Source organism: Megascapheus bottae, chromosome 17, assembly GCF_031878675.1.
Source record: "Megascapheus bottae isolate mThoBot1 chromosome 17, mThoBot2.hap1, whole genome shotgun sequence".
NCBI lineage: Eukaryota > Metazoa > Chordata > Mammalia > Rodentia > Geomyidae > Megascapheus > Megascapheus bottae.
Window position 1 is genome coordinate 29,227,099 of NC_143525.1, and position 15,986 is coordinate 29,243,084.

General features: G+C 51.8%; 2 protein-coding genes across 8 annotated transcripts; one reads left to right on the top strand and one right to left on the bottom strand.

The window, feature by feature from the left end:
• Positions 1 to 252: 252 nt before the first annotated feature.
• Positions 253 to 6,088, bottom strand: Tp53i13 (tumor protein p53 inducible protein 13). 6 transcript variants are annotated; one of them, XM_090350547.1, is made up of 7 exons: positions 5,991 to 6,088; positions 3,206 to 3,280; positions 2,964 to 3,005; positions 1,457 to 1,585; positions 1,216 to 1,323; positions 473 to 1,031; positions 253 to 390 (listed from the first exon to the last, which is right to left on the bottom strand). In XM_090350547.1, exons 5-7 carry the CDS (start codon positions 1,297 to 1,299, stop codon positions 278 to 280), a joined length of 756 nt encoding a protein of 251 aa, XP_090206673.1. In that variant the 5' UTR covers positions 1,300 to 1,323; positions 1,457 to 1,585; positions 2,964 to 3,005; positions 3,206 to 3,280; positions 5,991 to 6,088; the 3' UTR covers positions 253 to 277. The 6 variants fall into 6 exon arrangements, with proteins under 6 accessions (XP_090206673.1, XP_090206668.1, XP_090206671.1 ...); XM_090350542.1 differs by lacking the exon at positions 5,991 to 6,088 and adding an exon at positions 3,454 to 3,563; XM_090350545.1 differs by lacking the exons at positions 1,457 to 1,585; positions 5,991 to 6,088 and adding an exon at positions 4,314 to 4,519.
• Positions 4,990 to 12,462, top strand: Abhd15 (abhydrolase domain containing 15). 2 transcript variants are annotated; one of them, XR_016538334.1, is made up of 3 exons: positions 4,990 to 6,133; positions 9,800 to 10,409; positions 12,412 to 12,462. XR_016538334.1 is itself a non-coding variant. In XM_090350541.1 (2 exons), exons 1-2 carry the CDS (start codon positions 5,265 to 5,267, stop codon positions 10,320 to 10,322), a joined length of 1,392 nt encoding a protein of 463 aa, XP_090206667.1. In that variant the 5' UTR covers positions 4,990 to 5,264; the 3' UTR covers positions 10,323 to 10,947. The 2 variants fall into 2 exon arrangements, 1 of the variants encoding a protein (XP_090206667.1); XM_090350541.1 differs by lacking the exon at positions 12,412 to 12,462 and having other exon boundaries at positions 9,800 to 10,947.
• The last annotated feature ends 3,524 nt before the right edge of the window (positions 12,463 to 15,986 follow it).

Sequence of the window (15,986 nt, forward strand, 5' to 3'; positions counted from 1 at the left end):
GAAGTGTGACTTCCCATGCACAGGTTCAACTCCTAGCTCTACTAAAATAATTTAATTAAAAATGGAATTTGGAGTGGGCTCCTCACCCCCTCTGGGCAACCTACCAATCCCCCCCCCCCCCGCCCCCCCAAGCTCAGGCGAAGAGCAGGCAGGGCCCCTCGCCTGCCGCCAGGGGGCCCCCGTGCGCGCGGCCCACGTGGCAGGGGTGGCGGCTGCTGAGCGGGAGGAGGAGCTGGGCCGCGGGGCCGGGGCCGGGGCGGCGCGGAGCTGGGGCCGGTCAGTCTGAGCTCTCCCCGTCCGGACCGCTGTCCGGAGCGGACGGAAGCAAGGGTCTTCGGCGAGAGCGCTTGAGCCGGCGCGGGGCCATCAGCAGCCTCCGCTTCAGCACAGCTGTGGGCGGCAGGGTGCGGTCAAGGGCTGGGAAGCCCCGGGGCGGGGTCGAGTGGGCGCAGGGTGGGCGGGGGCTGCTCACCGGCCACGGTGTCCCGGCTGTCCGCTGTGGGCCCCCAGTAGATACTCTCGCTGCGGCGGAAGTTTCGGTGCAGCCGCGTGCAGAGTGTGGCCAGGGTGAGCAGCACTAGCAGAAAAGTCAGGGCCATGGCGGCCCAGGCAGCCTCCTCTGTCCGCGGGGTGGGGCCCCGGGCTACCCGGGGAGGAGGAGGCGCTGCTGCCCGAGGCGCCATGGAAGCCTGGCTCGGGCAGGCACAGCCCTGAGAGCTGCCTTGCCCTTGGGGTATGTGAGCCCCTGTCCTGGAGCTGGCATTTCCTCCAAGTCCTCCCGGTAACTCAGGAACAGAGGGCACAGGTGAGACATTATCCCCCTGACCCAAGGTTCCCAGAATGGGCTGTAGGGCCTTTAAACTCGAAGGGGAAGTAGAAGGACCCCTCCGGCCTGAGGAAGTAGGCTGGACTTCAAGGACAGCACGAAGGCCTCGTTTCTTGGCACTACTGGATGATCTCCTGGGACCTCTAGATGCCACCTCTGCACCAGGAGGCCTCCAGCTCCGCAGAGCAAAGGCCAAAGCTGGGGCCTAAGGGAAAAAGAGAAAGTTCACCCTTGCCCTGCTCAGATAACCCAGTGACCACAACATCAACAACCTGGGCCTAGCACACCCCCTGGCCTGGCCTGCACACACTCCCTCTGGCACAGCTTCCCTCTGCTGGGGGTTGGCAGAAAATTAGAGGGCCCAGAAAACTGTCAGAACGAAACCATACTTTCTTCCTTTGTTTCCGCCACTGCCTCCTCTTCAGCCAGTGGGCAGCCCAGGCTGGCTCTACCCACGCCATCTCCAGCGCCATCCCCCATGCTGTCAGCACCACGGGCTAAGAAAGGAGATATAGCTGTTAGAACTAAGATGAAGATGGAAAGCAAGAAGCCTCTGAATTTTCCTTTCTCTGCATGTGGGGCTGCATCCTCCTGCCAGTGCCAGACAACACACCTTCCTCAACTACTCACCCGGTCCCTACTGAGATTGGAATCAAGGATGAGTGTGGGTTTAGGCACAAAAATGTGAGCCAGAAGGACAAGCTGGAGCTTCAGCCAGGGGTGGGCACAGGGGTGATAGAAGAAAGCGACACCCTCAGCCTGGAGGAAAGGCAAATAGACACCAGGTTAGGCCCCTTGCAAAGAATCACATGTCTGTCCTGAGGACCAATATAAAGGGGCTGCAAGATGGCTAGATGAGCCTTCCAAGAAAAAGGACTGAGTACTTGTATGCACTCCCTCTTGCCATTGATCTTCCAAAACAGCATGCCTGAGTAAAGCTGTGAAACTCACACTTAAAACTATGTTCCTCTACCCCTGTGATAATGGCTCTACAAGTCCCCAGTCCAGGCTGTAAGCATGCCCTAAGTGAAGACCAAGTCTATTTGTTGAATCAATCTGTAGGATCATCTTCCAAGAGCATCTAAACATACAGCATGCATGCAGCAAGCACACAATTTCAGAATGGAAAAACTTCACCAGTCATTATTCTTTGATCACATTGGCTGTGTGCTCAGCACTGTACTAGATGCTGTAGGAGATGCCAAAAGATAACTCTTGGATTCTGCCTGCAAGGGATGTATAACAAACATAGGGAGACCACTAACACACCTGAAAGATGATATTAATAAAACTCAAAAGTGGTCAGTGAATTGTAAGCTAGGCCAGAAGCAGTACAGGATTCAGAAAAGAGGATGAAACAAGGCTGACAAGACTAGGCAAGGTAGGTGACTCCTACACTGGGCTGTGACAAGGGATGGGGACAGATGTCAAGAAGGCAGGGAACTGCAGGCTTTAGGTCAGAATAGGTTAGGTAGGGAGAATAAAGAGGAGCCAAGAAGCAACAGGAATAAGCAGATGAACAAAGTGACTAAGAGGAATGCAAAATTTGAAGAGGTGAGATGAAACTAATTTAACTAAGGCCTGAAAGCCAGGCAAGAGAGTTATGTTCACGAAAAGGTAGGAAATAAGGAGCCACTGTTCATGGATCCAGAACAGTGAAATGAACTAATGACAATGGCAACTAAGACAGAGAGGGGACAAGCCATGCGAGCAAGCTAAAGGCAATTCAGAGCCCAATATCCTGAGATATACTCTCAACAGAAAGAGCTTTACTTCTTCTTAACTGCTGCCAGACTCCATTAACTCACTCTTTCCAGGTAGAGGCGGAAATTAAGACCCTCTCTTACACAAAAGCCAAGAGACCACCAGTCCCCCAGGGGCGATGTCTGTGAGCTGTTAACTCCTGCTACCCTCAGAGTTCCACTTGTCCACACAGCCCACTATTCAATAGTATTCCTGACACAGCAGCACAGAGAATCCAGGTCCTTCATCCTGGCTGGGGAACTGGAAAGCACCCCTCTTTGTGCAGGAAGTAGTAAGTAATGGAGCTGAGGACCCAGTAAAGATGGGGGAAGCTTACAAGGTCTCCAGGAGCAGATACTTGGAGCTACAAGGATGGGCCCCTGCTTGCACTTACCTGTCCTGGTCTCACCTGTGTGTAGGCCACTCTTGGTAACACCTACACATGGGGAAAGAGGAGAGCTTAAGAGAAGCTGGAAGAGTGGGTGGGTGGAGGAGAGAAAAGGCTCCAACTACACACTAGGATAGAGATGTGGGCCACTGAGGGCAAGGGAATCAAGATCGAGCTCCCATAGGGAGCGGGGTGAAACTGGGCTACTCCGTCACACCCCTCTCCCCTCGGCCTTCAAGGGCTCCTACCTGTGGGGGCAGAGGCCACAGGCCTTCAGGACAACGGGCTCCTCCTGCTTCCTCCGCCGGCTCACACACCACCACCTGTGGATCCAAAGAGCAGAGCTGGGGCGTTGGCCTCCACCAGGGCCCTGCCGTCTTCCCCTCCGAGGCAGGAAGAACAGAGGGGATTCCTCGCTCCCGCTCCGACAGCCATGACTTCCAGGACCAACTTTTTGGCAGCGCGCTTTGAGTTCCCGACGAGCGGGTCCCTTTACCTCTCTGGGACCCAGGAACCCCGCTAGGGCTGCCAGGAGAAGCAGATGGGCCGAGGGCGGAGGAGGCACCATTTCAGTCCCGCCCGCCGTCCCGCCAGCGAGCCAGCGCGCCGCCCGCCCCGCCCAAGCGCCCCCGCGCCGCTCGCGTGCCCACGTAGACCCCGGGCCCGCGCGCCGCGCTGCCCCCTCCTCCCCGGCGCGCCCCGCCCCGCCCCCGCTCGCTCCGGGCCCCGCCCCCGCCCGGCCCCGCCCCCGCCCGGCCCCCGCAGCCCAGCGCTACGCGCACGCGTCCTAAACCTGAAGCCGGAAAACTTCAGGGTTGGAGCGCTGCTTGGTGGGCTCCGTTTCCCGACAGGTGGGGACCACGGACCCCGCCACGGGATTCCTCCCAGCGCATCCCGCGGCCTGCCGAGCGCGGCTGCGGCGTCTGGGTAGGGTCTTGGAGCGGGGCAAAGGGCGGGAAGTGAAATCCCCGTGAGCCCAGCGGCTTAGGCGGAGACTTGAGGGCTCTCCCTGGCAAACCCGCTTCACACCCGTCATCGACTAGAAGCCGACCAGAACCACGAACACAGAGCGTCCCAGCTCTGCAGCGACTTTACCGTTCCCACCGTGGCTAACAGCTGGAGCCCGGAGGCCCTGGGGGTGGACGAGGGGGTCGCCAGCTTCTACCCTCCGCTGACCCAGAAAGCCCGGGAGGCTGGAGCCGGCTCCGGGGCTGCGCTGTCCCCCACCTTCGTCCCCTTCCCTCTCTCGTCCTTCTTCTCCCAGCAGTGACCCGAGAGACCCCGGCCACGGCGGGGTGGAAGCGTCCGTCTTCCGCCAGCCTCCCTGCAGCGCGTCGCGGGCTCGGGTGTCCTCACCTCTCCAGGACTGCGAGGGAAGACGGAAACGAGGGCGAAGTGGGGGCGCTAAGATGCCCGGTCCCCAACGTGTGGTTTCGGCCGTCTCCCGTCTCCCCGGGACTTGCAGGACTTCCTGGCTCCCTCTCCACCCTGACGGCAATGTCGGGGGGAGGGGGGCGAGCTGATGGACTTCTAATTTACTCCTGCCACGGCCCCCTCGTCCTGTCCTTCCACTTAGGGGGGCGGGGGCGGGGGAGAACTTTGTCCTGAGGATTTCCTCTGTGTGAGGCTGGGCTTCGGGGGCGCCGCGCTGGGACAGCGCCCTGCAGTCGGCGGGGGACTCGGCAGCTTCCTACCGCAAACGTGTGCCCGGGGTTGGACGGCCGGACGCAGCTGTGAGTGCTGGTGGGGCTGAGCGCAACCGAGGTCAGGGAGCCGGGAGGGGCGGGCAGCCCTGGCCACGGTTGCTAGCAACCCCGCGGGAGCCGAGGAGCGAGGGCCAGGAGGGGAGGCGCGAGATTCCCCTCCCGCGGCCGTCTCGGAGGACGCAGCGACCCGGGGTCTCTCCGCGGCCGGGCACTGGGGGGAGCGCGGGCCGGGGAGCAGGGGACGCTGATGCCCCCCCAGGTCCCCAAGCCTCAGTCTCTGGGTCTCATCACTTCTTTGCTAGTCGTCCCCCCTTCATCGTGACCCACTTGCTCGCTCCCCCCCCCGGCGGCCTCGACTCCCCGCACCCTCCGCTCTGGCTTGTCGTAATTGCTGTACAAAGGGCTGGGGGCGGGCGAGGGGAGCTCGACCCGAACTGGCTGTCTCTGCGGGGCCGCAGCCAATCCGGAGCGCGCGCGCCCGCCCGCCCGCGCGGGAGGGCCCTGGGCAGCCGCCGGCCACCGGGCGGAGCCGTGGGCAGAGCGTGGAGCTCGCCGAGGGGACAGCCAGGCCGCCCGCTGGGGGCTCCTCTGCCGCCCCGCCATGCCGCCGTGGGGGGCCGCTCTCCTCCTGCTCCTGGCAACGCTCGCCCTGCTCTTCCTGCTCGCCGCGGGGCTCAGGCGGCTCCAGGGCCCCGCCGTCGGAACCAAGACCCTGCGCCAAGCTCCGGCCCAGGTTCCCGAGGAGAAGGTGGGCGGCCGAGGCCTGGCGGACGGGCAGGAGCCGCTGCCCGGTGGCTGCAGCCTCATCTGTAAGCCGTCGGCGCTGGCCCAGTGCCTGCTGCGCGCCCTGCGGCGCTCGGCGGCGTTGGAGCCCGGCCCGCGCTCCTGGTTCTCGGGTCCCCACCTGCAGACCCTCTGCCACTTCGTCCTGCCCGTCGGGCCCGGGCCTGAGTTGGCTCGGGAGTACCTGCAGTTGGCGGACGACGGGCTGGTCGCCCTGGACTGGGTCGTAGGACCCTGCACCCGTGGCCGCCGGGTCACCAACGCCGGGGGGCTTCCGGCCGTGCTGCTGGTGATCCCCAATGCGTGGGGGCGCCTCACCCGCAACGTGCTGGGGCTCTGCCTGCTCGCCCTGGAGCGCGGCTACTACCCCGTCATCTTCCACCGCCGCGGCCACCACGGCTGCCCGCTCGTCAGCCCCCGGCTGCAGGCTTTTGGGGACCCGTCCGACCTCAAGGAGGCCGTCACTTACATCCGCTTCCGACACCCGGCGGCCCCGCTGTTCGCGGTGAGCGAGGGCTCGGGCTCCGCGCTGCTGCTGGCCTACCTGGGCGAGTGTGGCTCCTCCAGCTACGTGACGGGAGCTGCCTGCATCTCGCCGGTGCTGCGCTGCCGAGAGTGGTTCGAGGCCGGCCTGCCCTGGGCCTACGAGCGCGGCTTCCTGCTGCACCAGAAAATCGCACTCAGCAGGTGGGTAACAGGCAGGAGGCCGCAGGGAGGGGAATACGGGTCTTGAGCTGGCAGGGAAACATCTTTGTCTCCTATGGCAACGAGACCTTGTGAGCCAGTTTGGGCAAAGTTCTCGAACATTTCCAAAGCAGTTCACAACCCATAGTGTAGACAGAAGGCCAGGCAGCAGGACTCGAAGTCCTAGATGGCTCCAGCATCCTTGTGACACAGCAGGACTTCCGCTGGGGCCCCAGGTGTCCTAGCAACTTGAGCACTTCACCCTCCTGCCTGCAGCAGAGGTGCACCTGACATTTACCACTTAGTCCATAGAGTGACAGGTCAGCAAAGAGGCTTCTGGAAGCAATTGCAACCCATTACCTGTCCAGAATGTTTACTTACAGTCTCAGAGCCAGGAGGTGACAGTAATTAGAAACGTGACCACACTTGATTTATTAAAATTCTTCAGACTTGCCAGGCACAGGTGCTTCACATCTGTTATCCTAGCTACTCAGGGCTGAGATATGAGATGTTCAAAGCCAACTGGAGAAAGAGTGGTGAGAATGTAATTTCTAAAATTAACTACAAAAAAAAACACCAGAAGTAGAGCTTAGGCTCAAGTGGTAGAGCACTAGCATTGAGTAAAGGAAAAAAAATAAAAAATAAAAAAATAAAGAAGCTCAGGGGGCCCAGAGTTTGGCCTAGCATGCATGAAGACCTGGGTTCGATTCCTCAGTACCACATACATAGAAAAAAAAAACAGAAGTGATTCTGTAGCCCAAGTGGTAGAGCTCTAGCCTTGAGAAAGTTCAAGAACAGTGCTCAGGCCCTGAGTGCAAGCCTTAGAACTGGCAAAAAAAAAAAAAAAAAAAAAGGGCCGGGAGTTTGGCCTAGTGGTAGAGTGATTGCCTAGCATGCACGAAGACCCAGGTTCAATTCCTTGGTACCACATATGTAGCAAAAAGCCAGAAGTAGTGCTGTGGCTCAAGTGGTAGAGCCCTAGCCTTGAAAATCCAGGGACAGTGCTCAGGCCCTGAGCCCAAGCCTAGGACTGGCAAAAAAAAAAAAAAAAAGCTCAGGGACAGCAACTAGGCCCTTAGGTCAGGCTCCAGGATCAGCTCACGCGCGCGCTCGCGCACACACACACACACACACACACACACATTCCTAGGTGTATACTCAGCATATAATTAAAAATTTAAATATTGGGCTGGGAGTTTGGCCTAGTGGTAGAGTGCTTGCCTAGCATGCATGAAGACCCGGGTTCCATTCCACGGTACCACATACATAGAAAAAAGCCGGAAATGGTGCTGAGGCTCAAGTGTTAGAGCTCTAGCCTTGAGAAAGTCCAAGAACAGTGCTCAGGCCCTGAGCTCAAGCCCAGGACTGGCAAAAAAAAAAATTAAATATTTAATCCTTTTAATTCTAAATCTAAAAGAATATATTTTTACCTGTCCTGGGACTTGAACTCAGAGCCTGAGCACTGTCCTTGGACTTTCTCAAGGCTAGAGCTCTACCACTTGAGCCACAGCACCACTTCTAGCTTTTCCTATGTATGTGGTACCCAGGAAGTGAACCCAGGTCTTAGTGCATGCTAGGCAAGCACTCTACACTGGGCCAAACTCCGGGCCCAATAGAAGAATTTACCACCAGGTGACAGGTAAGGCTTTTCCACAGAGAAGGTTTGAATGACAATGCTAGACTTTAATAGATGGTAGAAATGCAATCTAAGGCATTATGGCAATATGGGGTAGCAGAAATACCTAGGTCACGGGATCAGACCTATTTTTTTTTTTTTTTGGGTGAGTCAAGGGGCTTGAACTAAGCCTGGGCCCTGTCCCTGAGCTCTTCAGCTCAAGACTACTACCCTACCCTTGAGCCAAGCCCCATTTGCCATTTTCTAGGAGATAAGAATCTCTCAGTCTTTAGTGCCTGGGCTGGCTTTGAACCTTGATCCTCAGATCTCAGCCTCCTGAGTAGGTAGGATTACAGGCGTGAGCCACCCCGCCTGACTGATTAGACCTGTTTGAGTTCAAATCCTACTTGTATTCTCAGCAAGTTAGTAAACCCTTTTAAGATTCACTTCCTCCTTCAATTAAATTGAGTTTATAACCACCTCCCCCAAAGGGGTTAAATGAAAGAAATTGAAAGCGAGGGCAATTGGTAGCAATTGTGATTCTCTTCCTTTGCTCCATTTTGTCTGTTAAGAAGGTCAAACCCTGAGCTGAACAACAGCTGGGAGTGCTGCCATGGTAACCCACAGGGCTTGCACAGCCCAGAGGCAAAGAGCGCTCATCTTGTTTAAATGCCATAGTTTCCAGGTCCAAAATGACCACCACCAGTGCTGAGACTGGGCACCAGCTGGGTGAGGCGATGGAAGTGTTGAGGAAACCTGTGCCTTAGGAACTGCCCTTCCATAGAAGTGTAGGATTGGAAACTTCCAAGCAAGCATCTTAGTGTTTTCAGGAGACACATATTTAAATTCATCTTGCCAAGGCAAATCCACCCTCAGAACCAGGCTTCCCACTCCGGCCTCCTTATTATGGTAAATGCCTTCTAAAGCGAGTTGGAAATAGCAGTTGAATCTCTTCCCCAACAAAGTACTCTATTTTGGGACCTATCCAGCAAATGGATTGCATTCCATATCATCCTCCAGGAAAAGTTATATCAGGTGCCCCTGATCAGGGTCACATAAGGAGAGCACATACAGCACCCAAAAATAATTCAGTCAAAGTGTGATTAGGTGTGGATACTGTGAGCAAGGTTTCCTGGAGAGGCTAGAAGGGCTGTGTTTGTAGTTGAGCATTTTCAAAATCAAATCAAACCTATAGTCTTTTTTTTTTTTTTTTTTTTTGGTCAGTCATAGGGGTCTTTTGCTCAAGGCTAGCACTCTACCATAGTGAGCCACAGCACCACTTTCAGTTTCCTGGTATAACATTGGAGATAAGAGCCTCACAGACTTTTCTGCACAGCCTGGCTTCGAATCACAATCTGCAAGATCTCAGCTGCCTGAGTAGCGAGGATTACACCTATGAGCCACTAGTGCTCAACTTTGATGGGCACTTGACACAGGAAGGAATTCCACCCTTTTAGCCAGATCTTCCCTTTTTCCTAAAGAGGCCAAATCTAATTTCTTTTTTTTTTTTTTTGTCAGTCATGGAGCTTGGACTCTGGGCCTGGGTGTTGTCCCTGAGTTCTTCAGCTCAAGGCTACTGTCCTACCCCTTGAGCCACAGCCCCACTTCTAGTCTCCTAGTGGTTAATTGGAGATGTCTCACATTCTTTAGTGTCCGGGCTGGCTTTGAACCTCGATCCTCAGATCTCAGCCTCCTGAGTAGCTAGGATTACAGGTGTGAGCCACCGTGTCTGGTTTTGATTTTTTCAAATCTGATTTTAAGTGATGCCTACAAAATATACATTTTCTTTTTTGCCAATCATGGTGCTTGAACTCAGGGCCTGAGCACTGTCCTTGGACTTTTCTCAAGGGTAAAGTTCTACCAGTTGAGCCACAGCACCAATTCCAGCTTTATTCTATGTATGGGGTATCAAGGAATTGAACCCAGTCTTTGTGCATGCTAGGCAAGCACTCTACCACTAGGCCAAACTCCCGGCCCCCAAAATATACATTTTTGAAGATGCTATACATCTCTGATCTTTCCCTCTCTCATTTTCCCATTCAACTTGCTGCCAGGTATGCCACAGCCCTGGAGAGCACAGTGGACACTGGCAGGCTGTTCAGGAGCCGCTCTCTTCGTGAATTTGAGGAGACTCTCTTCTGCCACACCAAGACTTTCCCCATCAGCTGGGATACCTATTGGGATCGAAATGACCCCCTCCGGGATGTGGATGAGGCAGCTGTTCCTGTTCTGTGCATCTGCAGCACTGATGACCCCATATGTGGGCCTCCTGACCACACACTGCCTGCTGAACTCTTCCAAAGCAACCCTTATTTCTTCCTGCTACTCAGTCACCAGGGAGGCCACTGTGGCTTCCTGCGCCAGGAGCCCTTGCCAGCCTGGAGCCATGAGGTCATCTTGGAGTCCTTTCGGGCCATAACTGATTTCTTCCGAATGGAAGAGAAGATGAAAGGACTGAGCAGGCGTCGAACTTCATTCCTAGGAAGCCGGCGGCGCTGGGGAACCCTGCAGAAGCGAGAGGCCTCTCCCTCTTCCAATCCAGAGATCTTTAGCTGGAAGCGATCATACACAAGGTGAAGCTTGGAGAAGGACACTCTCTGGCAAGGAAGAAGAGACTTGTGTACAACAGGATCAAAAAGATGATGAAGACTTGGGGCTGAAATTGTGAGTCAAGTGGTAGAGGACCTGCCTAGAAGTACAAGGGCTCAACTCCCTTTACAAAAAACACCAAAGAGGGCCAGGAGTTTGGCCTAGTGGTAGAGTGCCTGCCTAGCATGCACGAAGACCCGGGTTCAATTCCTTGGTACCACATACATAGAAAAAAGCCAGAAGTGGTGCTGAGGCTCAAGGGGTAGAGCTCTAGCCTTGAGAAAGTCCAAGGACAGTGTTCAGGCCCTGAGCTCAAGCCCAGAGCTGGCAAAAAAAAAAAAAAAAAAAGGAAGGAAGAAGAGAGGGAGTAAAGACTCTATAGGGTGTGGGGGCAGGGGGGTGCAGAGCTCAGGCCTTTTGTTTTTGAATGTCTTCTCTCTTAAACTGGTCTGTAGAAGATGAACAGGGCTGGGAGTTTGGCCTAGTGGTAGAATGCTTGCCCAGCACACACAAAGACCCGGGTTCCTTCAAAAAGCTGGAAGTGGTGCTGTGGCTCAAGTGGCAGACCATGAGCCTTGATAAAGCCCAAGTACAGTGCTCAGGCCCTGAGTCCAAGCCCTAGGACTAGCCAAAAAAAAAAAAAAAAAAAAAAAGAGGTGGAACTTATCATCACTACCTATAGCAGAAATCCTGCCCAGGCTCTGGGAGACGCATTCCACACATTCCCACTAGTCCTGGTCAGCTCTGTCACCATTTGCTTTAAAGAGGGGATGGCACCACGGTTTCTTTTTTTTTTTTTTTTGGTGCCAGTCCTGGGGCTTGAACTCAGGGCCTGGGCACTGTCCCTGAGCTTCTTTTGTTCAAGGCTAGCACTCGAACAATTTAGCCGTAGCACCACCACTTTCGCCCGCCTTTTTCTCTTTCTGTGGTATTGAGGAATTGAACCCGAGGCTTCATGCATGCTAGGCCAAGCACTCTGTCACTAAGCCACATTCCCCAGCCCGGGTGGCACCTTTCAAGTTCATGAACTTGAGAGAAAAATGCTTCTCTCCCAGTTGTACCTACAGAGATGAGGAGTGTGTGCCATTGGGTGGCCTTGTTCCACATAAATAATCAACTTGGTGACTCTGAGTCTCAAGGCTGGAGCCACTTGATGTAGGAAGGACAGGATGTTTGTGTCTCTCAGTCCCACTTCCCTCATTTGCTCTGTGGTGTGGCTCTGCTCTGACTTTGTGCATCAGCAGCTGTGGAAGCCAGCTCCCAGACTTGCTGGCTTTTATAGCAGCCTGAGAAGGCAGCAGAGACAGGAAGTGCTGTGCTGGGACCAGCTTGGAGAGAGCTGACAAGGGTGAGAATTGGGCTGACCTGGGGCTCTAGCCTAGTCTCTGAAATCCCTGAAATGTTCCCAAGTGTATGTCAAGAATAAGAAATGCTCTTGCACAGAGTCTAGTGAAAATAGGGGAAATTTCTTCTGCCAAAGGTCATTTGGATATTGTAATATCATTTATAGGCTACACAAAATTGTCAATGTAGGCAGATGGCGATGAGAGAAGAAATGTATTGTCTATTCCATCATGTATGGAGTGATTTTACAGGCTTTATTCAGCTTGTAAGCTGGATGTTCCCTGTGACCAAAGGGCTCAGATAGAACATGGCTCAGGCTGTCAGACTCCCAGGCACCTTACATGCTTCTCTCCCTCTAGTTGTAATTTAGGGGATTCTTTCAGCTAGAGCTGATTTTTCTTCTGCAATTTTTTTTTTTTCTGTCTGTGATGGGGCTTGAACTCTGGGCTTGGGTGTTCTCCCTGAGCTCTTCAGCTCAAGGTTAGTGCTCTACCACTTGAGCCACAGTGCCACTTCTGGTTTTCTGGTGGTTAATTGAAGATACTTTCGTGCCTGGGCAGGCTTTGAACCTTGATTCTGATTTCAGCCTCCTGAGTAGCTAGGATTACAGGTGTGAGCCATTGGTGGCCGCCTATTTTGGGCTTTCTTGAAGTCAGTGATCAGTACAAACTTCGTAACTGAGAATTTGTTAAGTTATTCCCTTTTCTGACACTACTAGCCTCTCTCTTTCCAGAGCCAAGAGAAACATCTGGGACCAAAGGAAATAAAAACCCCAAGAGATTGACTGGAGCTGACTCTGTGATTTATGAATGTCTCAAATTACAATGGTTTGTTTGCTCAATTATTCAAAAATCCATCCATGCAAAGGCAGAAAAGCTTCTCTCTGGATCTGCCAGTATTCAGAGACCAAATGAGAATTTGGTTTTATGAGGAATAATACTGAAGACCAAAGTAAAATAAAGACTAGTAGACAGACAGTTCTACGTAGCCTATTTGGATTAGACCAGTAAAGTTGTTTTTGACAATAAATCTGGTTCCATGTGCTATGAAAATTTATAATCTTTGTCTTGTAATATATTTCACAATGCTGGGGATTGAGCCCAGGGCCTCACAAATTAGGCAAGTGGTATACTATGGAGCTACAATCCAGCCCAGAAATTTTTTGTTTTGTTTTGTTTTGAATTAATCAGTGGGAAAGAGGGCACCTACTTTGGATCTCACAAAGCGCAAAACAATTTTAAAATGATGCTCATACCAAAAACTGCATTCTGAGGCTTGGTCTAAGGTATTCCTAGGCTCCGAGTTCAGATTTGGATAATCTTGTCCCATTCTGTCATTTTCTTTTAGATCAAATTGGAAAACAACAAAAACAAAAACCCTCTGAACTCCAATATAAATTGAAATACAGATACTTGATTGTGTAAGACACATTGTCACATGAAGATTGTCTCCTTTTCCTTCTTGTTCCTCCTCTTCCACATTCCTCTTCAAATATTCTTTCACCATTTGTGAACAGGAGAAATAAAGAGAAATTGAAATATAAAGAAACCATTCTAGGCCAGGAGTTTGGCCTAGTGAGAGTGCTTGCCTAGCAAGCACTAAGACCTAGGTTCAATTCCTCAGTTCACATACATAGAAAAAGCCAGAAGTGGTGTTGTGGCTCATATGGTAGAGCACAAGCCTTGAGAAAGCCCAAGGACAGTGCTCAGACCCTGAGTTCAAGCCTAGGACTGGGGAAAAAAAAAAACAACCAATTCCATTGTTAGTGAACCACAGACTTGAAGTAGGCTTGGTAAGGAAGAATCACTGACATCTGGCCACAGGCCCCTACCTAATGTCTGGGATGGTAGGGATTTCAGTTAGGAGTCTTATAGCCCACATGCCTTTGAACCATTCAAAACTGCAAAATGAGAAGCAGCCCAGAATTTTTAAATGCTAAGGCTTAAATACCTTTCTTTTCCTTCCTCCTTCCCTGTTCCCCTCTCCACTCCTCTCCTCGATTCCCCCTCTCCTCCACCCCTCTCCCTTTCATATACTACAAGGTCCTGTTGTTAAAGAGCAGCTTTTGGAGAAATCATGGCTAGATTTCCTTTAAATTTTTTTCCAGTCCTGAGCTCGGGGTTGAACAATGTCCTTAGGCTTTCTCAAGGCTACAATTCTACCACTTGAGCCACAAACACCGGCTTTTTTTCTAGGTATGTGGTACAGAGGAATCAAATCCTGGCCTTCGTGCATGCTAGGCAAGCACTCTATCACTAGGCTAACCTCTCAGCCAGACATTTTCTTTTCTCTTTGTTAAAAATACTGGGGATTAAACTCAGAGTTTGTGCATTGTTCCTCAGCTTTTATGCTCAAGGCTAGTGCTCTACCTCTTGACCACAGGGCTCAACTTCCAGCTTTCCTGTGGTTAATTGGAGAGAAGAACCCCCATGAACTTTCCAGCTGGTTTTGAACCATGATTCTGAGATCTCCTAAGCAGTTAGGATTATAGATGTGAGCCACCAGTTGTCCGTCAGGGGAGCTATTTCTTATTTGCTCATTATTGCTTAAAAGGGGGCCAAGCAGCTCATTTTCATCAAGATACTATAATTCCTGCTCAAGTGGGAAGGGTTTAAGTAACACTTTCTTTTAGTCAGAGTGTCACTGTTGGGTAAATAGCTAATCAAGTGAAACCAAATGGTGAAGACTCAGGCACCCACCAAGAAGATAGTCCCTTGAACAAAACAGCAAGGTCTGAGTTTGAGGAAGCAAAACTAAAAGACAAAGTCCTAGGTAGCACTGAGTTGGAGTTTTCACATGGTGGGTCTTTAGTGTGGAGCTGCTCAGGCCTCTTTACTTGCTAGCATTCCTTTTGATTTCTTAATTCAGAAAATATCTTCAAATGTTAAAGGAAAAAACAAACAACCCCTACCTCCCTTCCAACTCAGTGAGTAAAAGGGGGCATTGTCTCAAGCATAGAGACAGCCCTGGGATCAGGTCCAACAAGTGCCTATGGAGGTTTGAAGGTTTTTTTTGTTTGTTTGTTTTGCCTTTTTGGTGGGCCATGAGGCTTGAACTCTGGGTCTGAGTGCTGCCCCTGAGCTCCGCAGCTCAAGACTACTGCCCTACCCCTTTGAGCCACAGCCTCACTTCTTATTTTCTAGTGGTTAATAAGAGATAAGAGTCTCATGTTCCTTAGTGCCCAGGTTGGCTCTGAACCTCGATCCTCAGATCTCAGCCTCCTGGGTGGCTAGGATTACAGGCATGAGCCACAGAGTGCAGCTTTGAAGGTCTGAGTTCATATAAATTTTTACTGCTGATATCAAGACTATGTTAAGTGGTTTGGCTTAAAGCAGCAGTATGAAAAACAGCACAACATTCTTTGAGAAGACATCATTTGTTTACAGTGAAGACAGTCCTAAGACTCAAATTGTTGTTTGTTTTTTTTTTTAAGTTCTTGGCTGGGAGTTTGACCTCATGGTAGAGTGCTTGCCTAGCATGCATGAAGACCTGGGCTCAATTCCTTGCTACTACACACATACGAAAAGCTGGAAGTGATGCTGTGGCTCAAGTGGTAGAGCTCTAGCTTTGAGAAAGCTCAATGACAGTGCCCTGACCAAAAAAAAAAAAGTTCTTAGGCAGTTTCATTTTGGTATATATAACCTAAAACCACCCATACCATAACTCCTTTGTACTCCTCTTCCATCAAAACCATAAGATCTTTTGCCAGACAGGCTTAGAAATGCCACAGTATTTCCTTTTTGACATGAATTCACCTCCCTGCTTAAACAAGCACAAACACTTGTTTACTCTGGTATAACTTTGTAACAATACAACTAAGGAAGTTAGTTAAGAAGGAAGACATCAGAAATTGATTTCACTAGCTTTCCTACTTTACAGATTACTTTTAGGAAAGTTTGAGAAGTTATATATGTACTCGTCTATGTGCCCAGAAATGGGACGAATACCTCAAAAAGCAGCAAATTGTATGTCATGGGTAGGATATTCAAGCTAGATTACTCATTGACATATCATGTAAGGTGTTCATGTGCCAAGAAACAGGGTGGCCTAATCAGATTGAAGGTCTTTTTTTTTTTTTGCCAGTCCTGGGCTTGAGCTCAGGGCCTGAGCACTGTCCTTGGACTTTCTCAAGGTTAGAACTCTACCACTTGAGCCTCAGCACTATTTCTGACATTTTCTATATATGTGGTACCAAGGAATCAAACCCGTGCATGCTAGGCAAGCACTTTAACCACTAGGCCAAACTCCCGGCCTGAAGGTCTTTTCTTATCTGTGAATTGAAAATGGAAATGAGCACAGACGGCTACA